Here is a 15307-nt window from a genome sequence, read left to right on the forward strand (position 1 = left end):
AAAAAAAAACAAACAAAAAAACCCAACAAAACCTATGCCAACATTTAGGTATATTTTTCACATTGGATGATACCATATTAGTGATAATCTTTGTGAACATGAGACAGTCTGTTGTCATGGAATTTATACATTTGCTGCCTGAGAATTCCCATACCATTGCTGAAAAAAAATCACTTTTTGATGTGAAGCCAATTCATCTTGCCTTCAAGGCAAATAAATCCCTTTAGAAAAAAAATCTGTTCAATCCAGTAGTTCACTTGGTAAAAGCATAATGTGCTACCACATGGGAGACCGGCAGTCCACTCTGTCTTTAGGTAAAGTTTGGATTACCAAAGCTTCACATGTAGCCACAGAAACTGTCAGCAGCTGACAGAAATTTCTATCAAACGTGAAGATGGCTATCATAGGCTTTGAATGCCATCTTTGAACAACAGTCAAACTTTTAATGTATGAGGCCCAAATAAATGTTTACAAAAAGAACAGAGAACCTACAGAGGTAATCTGCACAGACCTGACATTATCTTAAACCCTTTATAGTGACACCACCCTATGCATACACTTCTAGTTTGTATTAGAAAAAGAATCGTAAAAAGGATTCTGGTGCTAGGGGTTTTTTTCCTGTTGATGTAGTCACTTAATCAAGTTGTCTCAGCTTGCTCATTTGTAAAACTAGTACCATTTAACATAAGAAAGCCCTGCTAAGATCCTTTGTAAGAAATTTTTTTCTTAAACGTACACAAATGAAAGAAAATTGTTATAATTTGGAAGGAATTCAAGATACTATTTATCATGGTCAGATTGAAGGTTTTCTTAAAAACTGGGATGGAAAGTAGATCCAAGTGGATTGTTTAAAGCAAATTTAAATTATTTATTGCTTGAAATTGATTTCAAAGTGAATTGCTAACTGCTGTCATTCCTTTGACACACTAGAAACCTAGAATATAACAAAGCAAGACAACATTGTCCAAAGTCTGTGGTGCTCCATCTCCCATTACCTACATCTCTATGCTCCTTTAGTGGAGATCAAATTTCATCAAGTGCCTAGGAGTTGAAGTTCACAATGACATCTCTGGTCATGATTAACTTGACTCTCAAATCACAGCACTACATCCAGACATTCCAAAAATCATTCTAACACAGTAGACTCATACTGATCATAGACACATTTCCATACGGCCTTTAGCCAGGTAGAATAAAACAAGAGTATGAGTGTACCCCAAAGTTGTCCTCAAGTAAATGTTATACACTTCCAGTGTGATAGTACACTGAAAAATGTCTCAATCTGCCTATTATATCCCTTGTTGACAGCATATTCTGATCATTTTTGTCCTTCTCTCCCAACATACTTACACATTCAGACAAGGAACCCTTTCCCCTGAACAAACCAGATCCACACCTTCTACTTTATACAATCCTAATTACAAGAGCAACAAAAACCACACTCATTCTGGGAAATTTATTAATTATGTAGTATTAACCTGAAAAAGTATCACCTCATAAATTCAGCTTATTCACAAAACTGACTACAAGCATAAATTTCATCACTTCCAGTTTTTAATACGCACCTGAGGAATGACATTTGAAACCTGAAACAACTGTGATTGACAAGAGATGATGTGTCTGTCACTGTAGCAGATTCAATAACCCATGCCACACTGCTTCTAAGCTTTATAAAATATTAATGCACATGAAACAAATCAAACAATAATCAGATCACCTGGGGAAAAAAAAAACAACCAACCTATTTCACACTTTGAGAGCACAGATAAAGCTCTTCAGGGAAATACTTACACAACCTAGCTCATCTTGGTATGAAGTATGCAGAAACGCTGAGGTTGAAAATCCCTAACGGTCATCTAGTTCAACCCCCCAAAGCTGGATCCTCAGGACCTTGTCTAGTCAGGTTTTGGGTGTTTCCTAGGACAGAGACTCCATAAAGTCTCTGAGCAAACTCTTCAAGAAAAACAAACAAAAAAGCATTTATGTTCAAATGGAATTTCCTGTATTTCAGTTTGTGCAAACTACCTCATGTCCTGTTAAGCACCAGAGTCTGCTCCCCATCAGGTATTTACAAGTGTTGGTATGATCCTCCCTGAACTTCTTGTCTCCAGGCTAAACAGCCCCACCTCCTTCAGCCTCTCCTCATCTGTCAGGTGTTCCAATCAATTAACTATCTTCATGATCCTTTGCTGGACTCACTCCAGTGCATCCATCTCTCTCTTGTACTGGAGAGCCCAGACCTGGACACAGCACCCCAGATGTATCTCACCAGTGCTGAGCAGACAGGAAGGATCACCTTCCTTGCCCTGCTGCCAACACTTTCTCTAGTGTAGCCCAGGGTGCTGCTGGCCATCTTTGCCACAGCAGCACACTGCTAGTTCATGATCAGTTTTGTGCAAACCAGGACTCTCAGGTCCTTCTCTGCAAAGCTGTTTTCCAGACAACATGCCCCCAGTGTGCAATGGTGCATGGGGTGCCTCCTTGTCCGAGGCAGGACTTGGTATTTCCCTGCACTGAATTCAGTTTCTTGAGCTTCCTGCTTGCCCACTCTTCCAGGCTGCTGAGGTCCCTCTGAATAGCAGCTCAACCAGCTTGTGCATCAATCCCTCCTGCCTATCTTGTACATTCTGCAAATTCGCTGAGGGTGCACTTTATCCCATTGTCAATGTCATTAATGAAGAGGTGGAGCCACTATGCTACTGATTAGAGTCCACAAGGCCAGCAAGTCAGACAGCTTTCTACCCACCTCACTGTCCACGTATACAGTCCACACTTCATCAGATTGTATGTGACATTATAGGGGACAGCACTGAACTCAAACTCCCTGCTAAACTTGGGATAACAACATACACTGCTTTCCCCACATTCACGAAGGCAGTCATCTTATCACAGAAGTCTTTTAAGATGGTTAAGCATGACCGCCCATTCATAAAAATACAGTGACTTCTCCCAATCACCCTCTTGCCCTTTATTATTTGGCAATGACAACCAGGATTTTTTGCTACACCACCTTTCTAGGGACTGGGATAACACCGGCCCACTTACAGTTTCCCTAGATTTTCTTCCTTGCCCTCCTTGAAGAAAGAAAATATCAGCCCTTTCTTCTAGTCTTGAGCAACCTCCCCCAGTCACCACAACCTTTCAAAGATTATCAAAAGTAGCCTGCACTGAGATCATCAAACTCTAACAGCACTTGTGTGTGCCTCCCATCAAGTCCTGTGGACTTCTGTATGTCCTGTTTGTTTAAACGTTCCCTAAACTGGTCCTCCTCCAGTGAAAGTAACTCTTTCTCGCCCCAGACCTTCCCATGAGTTTCAGGGGCCTAGAATTGCTGAAGGTGGGTCTTCATAGTACAGATCAAGGCAAAGAAGGTTCTGAGTTCCTCACCCACTTCCCTGTCCTTCTTTTAACCAAGTCCCTCCCCCACTGAGAAGCAGGCCCACATTTTCCCTAGTCTCCCTTTTGCTGATACACCTGTAGAAGCCCATTATCTTGCCTTTCACAAGTAGAATCCCTCACTAGATTCAGCTCCAGGTGGGCTCTAGCTTTCGTAATGACATACCTGCACTCTTAGACAGTGTCTCTGTATTTCCACCTCTTGAGTGCTTCTTTTTTATGACTGAGTTTTGCCAGGAGCTTTTTGTTCATGCATGTGGGCCTCCTGCCATCTTCACTTGCCTTCCCACATGTGGGGATGGATCATTCTCGAGCTTGTAGGAGATGAACGCTGAAAATCAACCAGCTCTCTTTGACCACCTCCCATATCAATCCATCTTTATTTTTGAGGACAACAGCTGAAAATTACTTTTGTTGCAGCTGCCCTGACACACAATGCAACTTCAACATGCAGACATGTAATTTATTCAACAACCAATACCTGTAATGAATGCTAAAATCTCCCTCTACATCATTATTCTTATCCCCTGTGACTGCAGAACTGCAGCATCCACTTCTTTTCCAACAAATAAACACCTTAAAATTACTTGATATCCTTTACATTAAATATATCAGGAAGATTTTATATTTTAATAAGAACTGTACAGACTATTTTTAAACTACTGAAGAACCATTCAAAAAACAGACTAGTAGACCCCTGAAGACACTACAAAAAAAGCTTCAAGAGTCTTCACCCAGTAATCAAGCTTTTCACTCACACAGATTGTATAAATTTATCTTAGAAACACTCTACTACCTTATTAGCAAATCTGTTATGCACATATATTTGATACAAATAAAGCAGTCTTCAGGAGTAAACTGGGGCCAAGACTGTTCTGGCTAAGCAACCCAATCTCTCAGCCTGGAAATAAATATCCTCTTCTAAGGATTTACTGGGAAAAGGGTGGCAGAAGAAGAACATAGTAAATTTAGCTGGCCTGCAACATATCAACAAAGGGACCACAGTGTAGGTAGAAAATACAGTGCCTGTGCACAAGTGGACATCTCCAAGGTTAATTCATCCACCTGCAATTCAATCCCAAGAGGTTTCTGAAAAAGGTGTGCCCAGGAGTGGACCACTGACAGAAAAATTCTACATACACATGCAGCTCGTGACCAGGTCAGTTGTACAACACAGGTAGAAACCATAAACTCTCTGTGGCAAGGATATCTTTTTGTTGTGTGCAAAGTACACAGGTACAAAGAAGGATGACCTCTCTCTAGGAGCTATCAGATGCTACCATAACAGAACAGTAACTTTTCACACGCAAACATCATTATTAATTTGGACAACTGCAACATACTTCTTTCAGCATAACTCCCTAAAATACAGATCAATCTCTAGAGCTAGAGGTACCTTTGCTAAATCCAGAATTTCCTCTAATCCCTTTGCATTTTCTGATACAATGCAAGCATACCTCAGGTGGACCACTGCCTTGCCACAGAGCACAGAGAAAATATAACAAAAGAAGAAACTTATTAGTTGGTAAAAGTTCAAGCTGTGTAGGGACCACAGTAACCAAAAGGCCTAGGTGATTAACTGCACAATTTCTCACAAACAAGCAGGAAAAAAACCACAGGTAAGCGAGCAAGGCACCATCTTAAATCCAACCCGTAATGTTGTATTTGTCACTTCATTATTTAATGTATTGTGTATTCTGAAGTTTGTTAATACACTTCGTGCATTAAAATCATGTCCTTTGGCATAAGCAGATCATGCCAATTGCTAGTCCTCTCCTACTTTTGCTAGATGTCCAAGAACTGAGGATAAGAAAAGGAAAGAAATTTTAGAAAGACTTTAAAGCTCTTTATTATCATCAATCTTATCTTTATTTCTTTTGAGAACAGGACTAAGACATTTTTGGATCCACTCAAAACCTGGAAATGTAATCTGAAAATGTAATGGAAGCAGTTTCAATTACTAATTATTTTTGTCAAGTGTTCCATTATTTCCATTAAAATTTTGATGAGAAGACTTGCTTATAACACTAGAAAGTAAAACTCAATCCTTTATTTTCATTGTGCAGCAGCTGAACCACAGGAATATGTGCCAACAAACCATTAGAAAAATGAACGTAAATACTGCAGTATTAAAATACACTGTATGAATATATATAATGATATAATAACACATTTTAAACATAGAAGCAATCCTTTCTTCAGTACTACCCTTTTAAGCTTAAACAACTTCCAAACATTTGGAATTATATGTCCTTGAAGTGCAAAGGATGGTAAAACTGAGGAGTTAGCTCTTTTTCTTTCACAGACAAATCTATCTGAGACAGAAAGGCAACACCTCTTGTTATCTTACTCTTTTACAGTCTGATTTTACAGACTGACCCCAAAGTCATTCCAGCCACCTCGCTGGACTCTGGGTCAGTTTAAATGAGCTACAAGAAACTTACAATTCTATGACAATGTATGACAAAACCATGACTAATAATAACCACTTCAAATAATGAAGCCAGTGATTATGTTGCGCATAGTAGACAAAACATTTAAAATAGAATTTCTTTATACTTCTAATAATAATTTAATGAAAGGCCTATTTTTGTCTTGTTTGGGGGTTGGTTGTGTTTCTTCCCCCTCCCAAGTTTTCAAAGAACATAAGATTCTATGGATTGACGCAATTCCAGAGAAAATCTGCACTGATGCCGTCAGTCAAAGCGATGGGATGTTCCATGATGAGACAGCCTGTGAGCACTAGCAAGCAATATAAATTAGTTTCATGTATTTACATGCAAGCTTTTATAATATTTCTTCATTGTTGCTACTCTATCAGCATCAAAGACACTGGTCTAGCCAGATAAGAATGATTACGGATTTATCAACACAAAATGGGAAGAGAGAAGGGTGAAAGAGGAAGAAGGGGTGACGCAAGCAAATTTACAGCATCTGAAGCTTTTCATAAAATAAAAGCAACTAATTACATTTCCTTACACATATGGGAAGAGGGCATTTAAACCACTGAAACATCTAAATGAGTGCTGTCTACACCACTATCTTTACAAAAGGCAAGCAAAGAAAAACAACAGAAGAAAAAGCATCATCATTATCCCTTCTGATTGTCTAGAAGTTAGGTCATACAAAATCATCTGAATGCATTTTCCCATTCTGTAAGCTGCCACCTGCAAGCTGCAATTTATGAAATTACTTAACTACCTACAGACAAGATGTTTGCTTCTGTGAAAGGCAATCCAAATTATTTGGTTTCCAAGAACAAAGCTGATTGTTTTGCAAACTTACTATCCAGGCCATCTCAAAAGCATGGGTTATTTATGAAAGATGGACTCTTTAATGTAAAAGGATATTCTAAAAAAAAAAAAAAAAAGAAAACCATGATACTGCAATAAGCTTCTGGTGAGCAAATTCCACACAAGCACTAATCAAGACCTATTAAATAAGAACAGTTGTGTTTCCATTTCTGCCTTCTAGTTGCATGTGAGTATGTACAATAAATACACATACACACAGAGGACAAACTGAAGCTGCTATTCTCTGACTGCTATTACAATCTGTTCGAGGTTATCAAGTGCTACAGTACCTTGCTGAAGCACTAGAGCAAAACTACTCATCCCGGAAAGAATGAAATGCAGCTTTAGGAAGAGCTGTAGAGTATGAGGATTCCTCCAAAAACCAAGTTGTGTCAGTGAAAGGAAAAGTGTTTTACAAAAGAAAAAGCAAAATATCAGTTTTACTTTGCTGAAAATGGGATTTATTAGTACCAGGTTTCCCCTGCATGATTTTGGTGCACAAGACATAGCGGGAGAGGAGAAACAAATCCAAAGGCTTACAACAAACTGACAAGTCTACACTGACAGAGATGGAAACATTCACGAACCAAAAGAATGAGAAACAAAACAGATATAAACATTTATTTCCGTCTCTTACACTCACAGCAGCAGCTCCCAACTCCAGGAGCCTGCAGCAACCCAAACGCAACCCATACTAGTATTCCTTCTCCTTTAATCTTCTCCCACCTCACTAGACACTTTACAAACGTCTCTAAAACACTGTAGCACTTTGCTTTTCTCTCGGATGGCATTTTAACCGGGCAGTTTTACCTTCCCATCTGCCCCCAGCAAAGCCCCCCTGTCAGCGCGGCGCTGCTCCAACACGAGCACAACTCCGCTCTGGGTTCACCCGGCTGCTCCACGAAGACGTTTCCGACCTGAGAGCCGGTTCCGCACCGCCCCATGCCCCGCACACCGCCCCGAGGGCGGGAGGCGCTCCCGGCGGTTCCCCTGGAGCCGGGGCCGCGCAGGAACCCCGCGCTGCCCGGCCGCACTCCAGCCAGGCTTCCTAACAAACTTCGGGGGAAGGGACACCTTCGCTCTCCCGCCCGCTTCCCCCCGCGGGGCGGGACGGAGCGGGGAGGCAGCGGCTTCGGCGCCACTCCAGGCTCTCCAGCGCTCCGTGCCCTCCTCCCGCTCATCACCTCCGCGGAGGGGCCGAGCGTCCCGGGTCTCCTCCCTTCACCTCGCCATGGCGTCCCGGCCCGGCCCCCGCCACTCACCACTCACCCCGGGTGCGGAGCGGCGGGAGAAGGAAGTAGAGGTGGGCGCAGGCAGCGAAGAGGAGCCAGAGGCTGCAGCAGCCCGGCTCCCGAGACATCCTGGCGGGGGCCGATAAGCCGCGGGGCACGGAGCGCCCGCCTGCCCGCCTCTGCCGCAGAGCGCCGGCGAGCGGCCTCTGGCTGCTGGCGGTGCCGCCGCCGCCGCCGCCAGCCCGCCCTCCTCCTTCTCCTCCTCCCTTTCCCTTCCCTCCTCCCTGGCAGGACCGGCCGCTAGCGCCGGCAGGAGCGGGAGGCGGAGCGGGGGCCGCGGCGCCCTCTGGCGGGCGGCAGCGGCACGGGCGGCGTCCTGCGGCCCTGCGCTGCCGGCCCTCGGCTCTGACGCCCGCCGGGCCTCAGCTCCACGGGACACTCGGCGCTCCTAGGGCTAGGGATTAAATATCTAGCCCAATTAATAATAATAAATAATTAAATAATCTCAGGGAGCACAGCTCCTCTTAGTCATTAACTCTCCTTAACCACCCATTGGAATGGGCTGCCCAGGGAGGTGGTGGAGTCGCTGTTTCTGGAGGTGTTTGAGGAAAGACTGGATGTGGCACTTAGTGCCATGGTCTTGTTGACGTGGTGGTGTTCGGTCATAGGTTGGACTCGATGATCTCAGAGGCCTTTTCCAGCCTGAACTGATTTGGTGATTCTGTGAAATGTTACCCAACAGTCTTGACAGGAATCTGGTCTACCCTAAAAAGTGGCCTAATTCATCTCTGAAACAGTCTCACAAATTCTTACCCAAGAGAGCACGTGGCACCTTCAGACAGCCTTTCCTAACTACCTGTGTGACCAGAAGTGGGGACACGGTTAGCAACAGGGAGTATAGGCATGTGACCCTGGGCACAGCCTTGGCATTGGAGACTCAACAGCTGCCAATGCCTCAGCCATATTTGGTCAAAGAAATGCAGACATGGAGCCACATAAAGCTGGTTTTAGGGGTAAAGCAGATGCATTTATGCATATCTAACATGCATAAATGTCAGTGTGGACATGACGGACAGTAAATTTGGCTCTAACAGAGCTGCAGACCAATGAAGAAATATCAAGAGTGTAAAACCTTGTTAGCAAATATGAATTCTGGAGCAAGGAAGAAGAAATTATCTGCAGGAATGTCAGATTTGTCCTAGTGAAGCACTCTACACTCTAACAACTTGCTATTACACTTCCTATACATCCCAGAATGAAACTGCTTGCCTTCAGACCCAGGGAAACCACAGAAAGACAAGTTATAATAGGAGTAGAAACCCAGCAGTGTGTCTAAAATTTTCACTGCACTGTTATTCTTTCTTTTTCTGTAGCAGTTAGATCTGTATTAATAATTATTAGAATTTTCATGTTTCAACTATAGTAACAAGAAACAAGAAATTCTTGATGTATAACATATAAGGCCTGCTTCCTCTTTGCCTTAAACATGACTCTGAGTGTTACCTGGTGACTTTAGGTAACGATTCCTTACATGCTGGGTACAGTGAATTCCAGCCAAGTCTATATGTACACTTTTCCCATCCAGTACTTTCCACACAGACCCCTCCTACCAACCCAACAATTCAGTATGCACTGATCTCACTGTACACAAATGGTCCAATGTCCAGGTCAGCCATAAACTATTTTCAATCCCATAAGGCCAACAGCATGGGACCCAAACTTGGGCATTATTTTCCTGACAGATCAAGTGGTTACAACAGAGTACCTTAAGTATGCAAGAGAGATGATTGTGAAGGTGAATGGGAACCTTTTCACAGTGATAAACACTCACTCCCACTGCAAGTTCAGGCAAGCACATCTATATCACAGTAACTTGGTTGTAGACCTCACACTTTCCTTTAAAACTATTTCAATAGAAATGTGTTTGCCAGGCTTGCTTGGAGTATTCAACTTGCATAATGTATTTGCTACACCCCCCCCTTGATATTGCAGGTGGTCAAGAGAGGGAAAATGAAGCACAAGTGTGAGCAACCACAGCTTGTTATTTGCCTTACAGAACAACTGCTTGTTGTTGACATTCCGACTCACTAAATAAGTTACTGGCCTCAAGAATAATAATTCTGATGCAAATGAAGCAGAAACTTTCATACTATAATTCTCTTTCTGATTTTATGTGCATGCTCATTACCAAGAAAAAAAATGTCAAGTTATCCTTCCATTTATAGAACTATAACAATATAAAAGATATGAAACCTTCTACTTAACATGTATATCTGCATTTTCTTGGTTTTCCTTCTAAGTTTCAGCACTGTTTCCCGCCCTTTCTCCCATTTTTGTGTTCTGTGCTGATTTCCATAAGTATTTAGGTCACAAAGATCATGCCCACAACAGCAGGGCTAAACATAAGACTTTTCGCTTCCAAAATGGTTTAAGATATACCCATGTTCAAACATTTCCCCACACAGCAAGTCTGTAAGAAAAAAAAAAAAAAAACAACAACTTTTTGCTGAGATGTAATAAATATTTTGGTTTCTCACAAATATAAGAAAAATTTCATGGTAACAACCCCCAAGATATATGGAACTCTGCCATGGAACATAATGTTCTCAAATTGCTAAGAAAAATAGCACTGAAGTGTTTTAAATCTTATATTCAGGGCTGGGAGGATGAAGTAGGAAATAAAAATTTTTCTGGAATTCTGCTCCACATACAAACTCAGGTTGTGTTTGTTTGTTGTTCTAACTACCCCATTGAGAATTTCCAGCTCGGAAAGGATGAAAATCATGAACTTTCTGGTAAGGAACACAGAGGTTTAGAACACCGCCAATCCTCCTTTCCTTATAGTATTACATATCTCTTACATTCATAAATAATACAAATGTAGCACTGTTGCTGTCCCACTTCTCAGATTAAAAAGGGGAGCTGCAAATACAAAATAATCCTCTCATATGTATATCTATATGTATGAAAAGTTATGCGTATCAAATGCAAAGGCTGGTGTGTGATTCAAGGGTGCCCTTTTGTACAGGCACTGCAGCAGTGCCTTACTCTGGTGGCTCTGCCATCTGTTCCTGTAGAAGGACTATAATATGGGAAAAGACAGAAATTACGAACAAGATACAACAGCAGTTACTGAGTTAGAGAACTTGACTGCAACTACTTAGTTATATCAGCCGTTCAAGAAATGTTTAATGAATCCAGGAACAACAGAGTATTCATATAGTTTCTTTCAATAGAAAGGTCTTTTTGGCAGAGACAGACCTGCAAATCACGTGAGTTGAGTTCCAGCTCTTCCGCAGGCTTCTGCAGTTGGACCTCTCTGTCCTACTCAGGAAGTTACATAAGGAGAGGCATAACTTTAAGCTATGACTAATCCTGTGGAAATGAGTAAAACCAATCCAAATGAGTTCAGAATCACACAGTTACTTTTTGAATCACAACATGCATTTGAAAACAGTTTTTCATCTTTCAGCCACTCAAGACAGTAACTCAATTATAATTCCATTAATATATAACCTAATATACTAATACACTGGGAATACACCTACACTTGTCAAATGCTAGGCAATAAGCTTGAGCATGGAAGCTCTGATAGTCTGTGTCACTCAGATCTGAACTACATACACTTTCTTGTCCCCGTTGGAGTACTCTAAACCACTCTCCCTGGGAGAAATCTGCAGTAGTGGGGAAAGCCTCAAGTGCTCTAGACATGACTCAGTCAGCGATACTTGGTCTGGGACTTGCCCCATCTTTTTCAGAAGAACTGATAACGTTGCAGTACCAGCACGCACACGCTGTAAGCCTGACAACCAAACCATTGAGCACTCCAGTCAACCCCTGTGGCAGCCTGTGGTGTAATCTGAGTTTAGTCTCTCTTCTTCATGGGTTAATCTGGGAAGTATTGTCTCTTAATTAAAGTTTGAGGACTCCAGAGTTTGAGCTAAGTCTTAAAGCCTTCAGTCAAAGCTTTGTAGAGAACCAGTCTGGGGCTGTAGCAGAGAGTCACGGGAACTGAGTTCAACCAAGAAATTTCCCACGATAGAGACTGCTTTTGTTAGATTACACGCTCTCTAGAAAGAACCTGGAAAAACATTGGACATGAAGCAATCAGTCACAGATTCTTAGAAGGTTGTAAAGAAGTAATAAAGACAATTACTTTCCTATGGGGCAGTAATGACTGCTTAATTGTCTGTGGCAGTCAGCTCCTCTGTGTCATCTGCCATGGAAATAGTGAAAATACCTTATGTAGCATATTTTCTGGAGCTCATTATGGGATTGTCCAAGAGGCAAAGTATATACACTCAGAGGAGAGGGCAGGACACAGGTATTTCAACATCTTTGAACTGTTACAGACCAAGCCACTGATGAGAAACAGATACATCAAACTGTGGAACTTGACAGAAGTCCCCAGAGTTCCGCTTAGATAGCAGTGCTTCAATCTCCCTTACGTACCTCAAAATTTATGATCAGATCATTCTTGTAGGCGTCACTGAAAATCTGCTGTCTCCAGAGTGCAGATCCCAGATGTGGTTTACCTTCTGAAATGCATAATCTCAAATAAGTGCCATGAAGGAAACCAAAAATACATGTTGTTCAGGTATCATAAGGAATATAACTGATAGCTGCAACTTTGTCAAATCTGTGTTTCTTAAGTTTTTGGTTTAAAACACACAGAGAGATGCAAGTTTGGAATCCTGAATCCTTTGGCAAGTGAACCTAGGAAGTGAATGCCTTTCCTCCTCCTTACTCTTCTTGAAACCTTTCCTACTTCTTTTTCCACTCCAGTCAATAACTCAGCTATCCCTCCTTCCTACAGGATCATATTTTAGTTGCAGAATCTAATTCTTTCTTCTGTCTTGTTTCTTGCTGTGTTGGTTCAGACATTAAATTTCACTGATGAGATCTTAGATCATCCTTAGATGTTCACTACAGTTCTTTGTTCTCCCCACAAAGTCGCCATGTTGGCTTTAGTCATTCTGTGCTCCTGAACTTCTACCTCCTCTTTGGCTTTGTTCTATGGTATATCTCATCTGTCCAAAAAAACTCTACTACAAGATTACAGAATCATAGAATCTTCAAGGTTGGAAGAGACCTTTAAGATCATCAAGTCCAACTGTCCCAGCACTGCCACTGTAATCCCTAAACCACTAAATCACATCACTCAGCACCAGATCCAGATGCCTCTTAAACACCTCCAGAGATGGTGACTCCACCACCTCCCTGGGCAGCCTATTCCAGTGCCTGACCACCCTAACAGTGAAAAAAAATTTATCCAGTCTACCTGAAAATTGCTTACCTCTCATAGAAAGAATTCAGACTGTCAGAGTCCTGAAGAAAGGACTTTATTATCCCTAAACTAGTATTAATTTTTTGTAACATTGAACTGTGTGCAATTATAACATTTTCCTTTTCTACTTTTGGAAGCTCAATGTTGTCTCCAGTTTTAGTTTCTGAGATTACTTTTTCAATTAAATAATTTGATTAGAAACTTACATAGGTTCAGAAGTCACTGAAATCACGTAATACCACATGGTATTGTCAGGAAGGTTCAGTTATGAACTATTTTTAGTGCAATATTCCTGAAAAGCTACAGTATAAACACTCTTCAGAATCAGTATCTGCAGACAAATAGCTGCCTGGTTAAAACTAGGGGGAAGAAGTATTATTTTGATTTCTTGCAAGGTTCTGGTGATGAGATTGTGAGATGCTCCTGTCTATTGTACTGCACAAAATCAAGGAGAAACAAGGGTAATACTTCTACAGGCAGATGTAGAGGACTGAAGCTTTCCAGTACTGATAATAAGCTAAGGGCATATTGCCCACTCCTTTGGTCAAATGAACAGCTTGTCTAAAGAACTGTCAGACTCACTGCTCTCTCCTGTTTGGTCTCCTGCTGCTTCCATCTGACAAAGAACTGTCTCTATGAAGCATATCTGAGCTCTTTATATTTCTCCTGTTGAAGTGTAGCTATTTGAAAAGACAAAACGTTAGTCCTAAACTACCTGATAGTGTCTCTTAATCAATTTAATTAAATATTACCTTGTCAACCAAAAGTCAAAGTATAGATGAACAATAAGAGATTTAACTGAGCAAAACCATGCAGGAACAAAATGCTTCCATATGTTTCAAAGAGCTTACAGGGCATGTTAACTACGTTCCCTTGATTCCATTTCCTGCATGAAAAGAAATAGTCTCACAAAGAATCACATACCCTTCTCAACTGCGTACTAAGTCATAGTGGCAGGTGAAAAAACAAGGCAATCTGCTCAAGGAACACTGAAGTGGATGGTCTAATAATGTCCTATGAATTTGTCTTTAACATTTCTGTTGGTTTGATGGGCTATAAATAATACAATCACTCAAGCATTGACTAACCTGCATCAGCTGCTGGGATCACTGCCTCAAGATGTCCTATGTCTCATAAATAGCTTCCACATATTTCATTTTGCCTTATTATAGCTACATTGTAAACCATGACAGTTCTGGAACCAACTCAAAAGTTGTTATGACATCCCAAATTGGCAGCCAAAAAAAAAAAAAAGAAGAAAAATCTTGGAGAGTGGAAGAGTCAAGTAGTCACAGCAACATCCAGAGATGTTCAAACAACATGAAACATCCAAACCAAGTCTTAGAACCTTGAAAAATTCATCCTATAAGATGGTGACACCAAACACTTTGGGGTATGTCTGTTTCACAGCTTTTAATGCCAATAATCTCAAGAAGTAGAGGAGGTTTATACTTAGATGCGAACACCCTAAACAATGGCAGAAACATAACAGTTAGTTTCTTTAGCTGAAGTAGCTCTCTTGTGAACCTTGGGTGTGCTCAATAATCATGCCATTGTACAAGCAAAGTTGGAAAACTGTGCCACTTCAGAAGTAGCTTTGAGTTGATTGTTGGCCCATATGACCTCAAAATATCCTTCCCAGCCTAAATTATTCTCTTATTCTGAGATGGTATATATTCCAACATCCTTATAGACAAAATCAGTCTACAGTTTTGGGCATGTAAACTAACTTCAAGTGTAGAAGTTGGTATTTGCTGCCTGTTGAGGCCTTCCACTTAGGCAAAACATGATCTTAAATTCATTAGATTAGTCATTATTAAAGGTAAAATGATTCAATTCTGAGATTACCAACTATCTTTGCTTATAATTAGTCACCTAATGACCATCCCTTGCCATGAACAAAAGCACAAAAACCGTCTTCTGTGCAATAAAAATAAATTTAATTATGTCTGAAAGGGACTTCTGCATCCTGATCTTCTTTGCTCAAAGGTGGGCATCTGTCTTGTCCTTCTGACTGGTTTAAGGGGAAACAGGGGCTAAGATAGTTAGCCGTATGAGTAGCTTATTGATTAAAACTGACAGTAGGAACCAGAGCACTC

The 15307-nt window shown here is 41.3% G+C and overlaps 1 protein-coding gene across 1 annotated transcript in view; it reads right to left on the reverse strand.

Moving 5' to 3' along the window:
• The window catches only part of B3GLCT (beta 3-glucosyltransferase), a 56406-nt gene extending 48269 nt beyond the window's left edge, over positions 1–8137 (reverse strand). Inside the window, exon 1 of the mRNA XM_027651403.1 lies at positions 7959–8137. Coding sequence (XP_027507204.1) covers positions 7959–8049 — 91 coding nt within the window. The 5' untranslated portion in view covers positions 8050–8137. The remainder of the gene's footprint in view (positions 1–7958) is intronic.
• Between the last annotated feature and the right edge of the window lie 7170 nt (positions 8138–15307).

Source organism: Corapipo altera, unplaced genomic scaffold (assembly GCF_003945725.1).
Source record: "Corapipo altera isolate COAL_440 unplaced genomic scaffold, ASM394572v1 0, whole genome shotgun sequence".
NCBI classification, from domain to species: Eukaryota; Metazoa; Chordata; class Aves; order Passeriformes; family Pipridae; genus Corapipo; species Corapipo altera.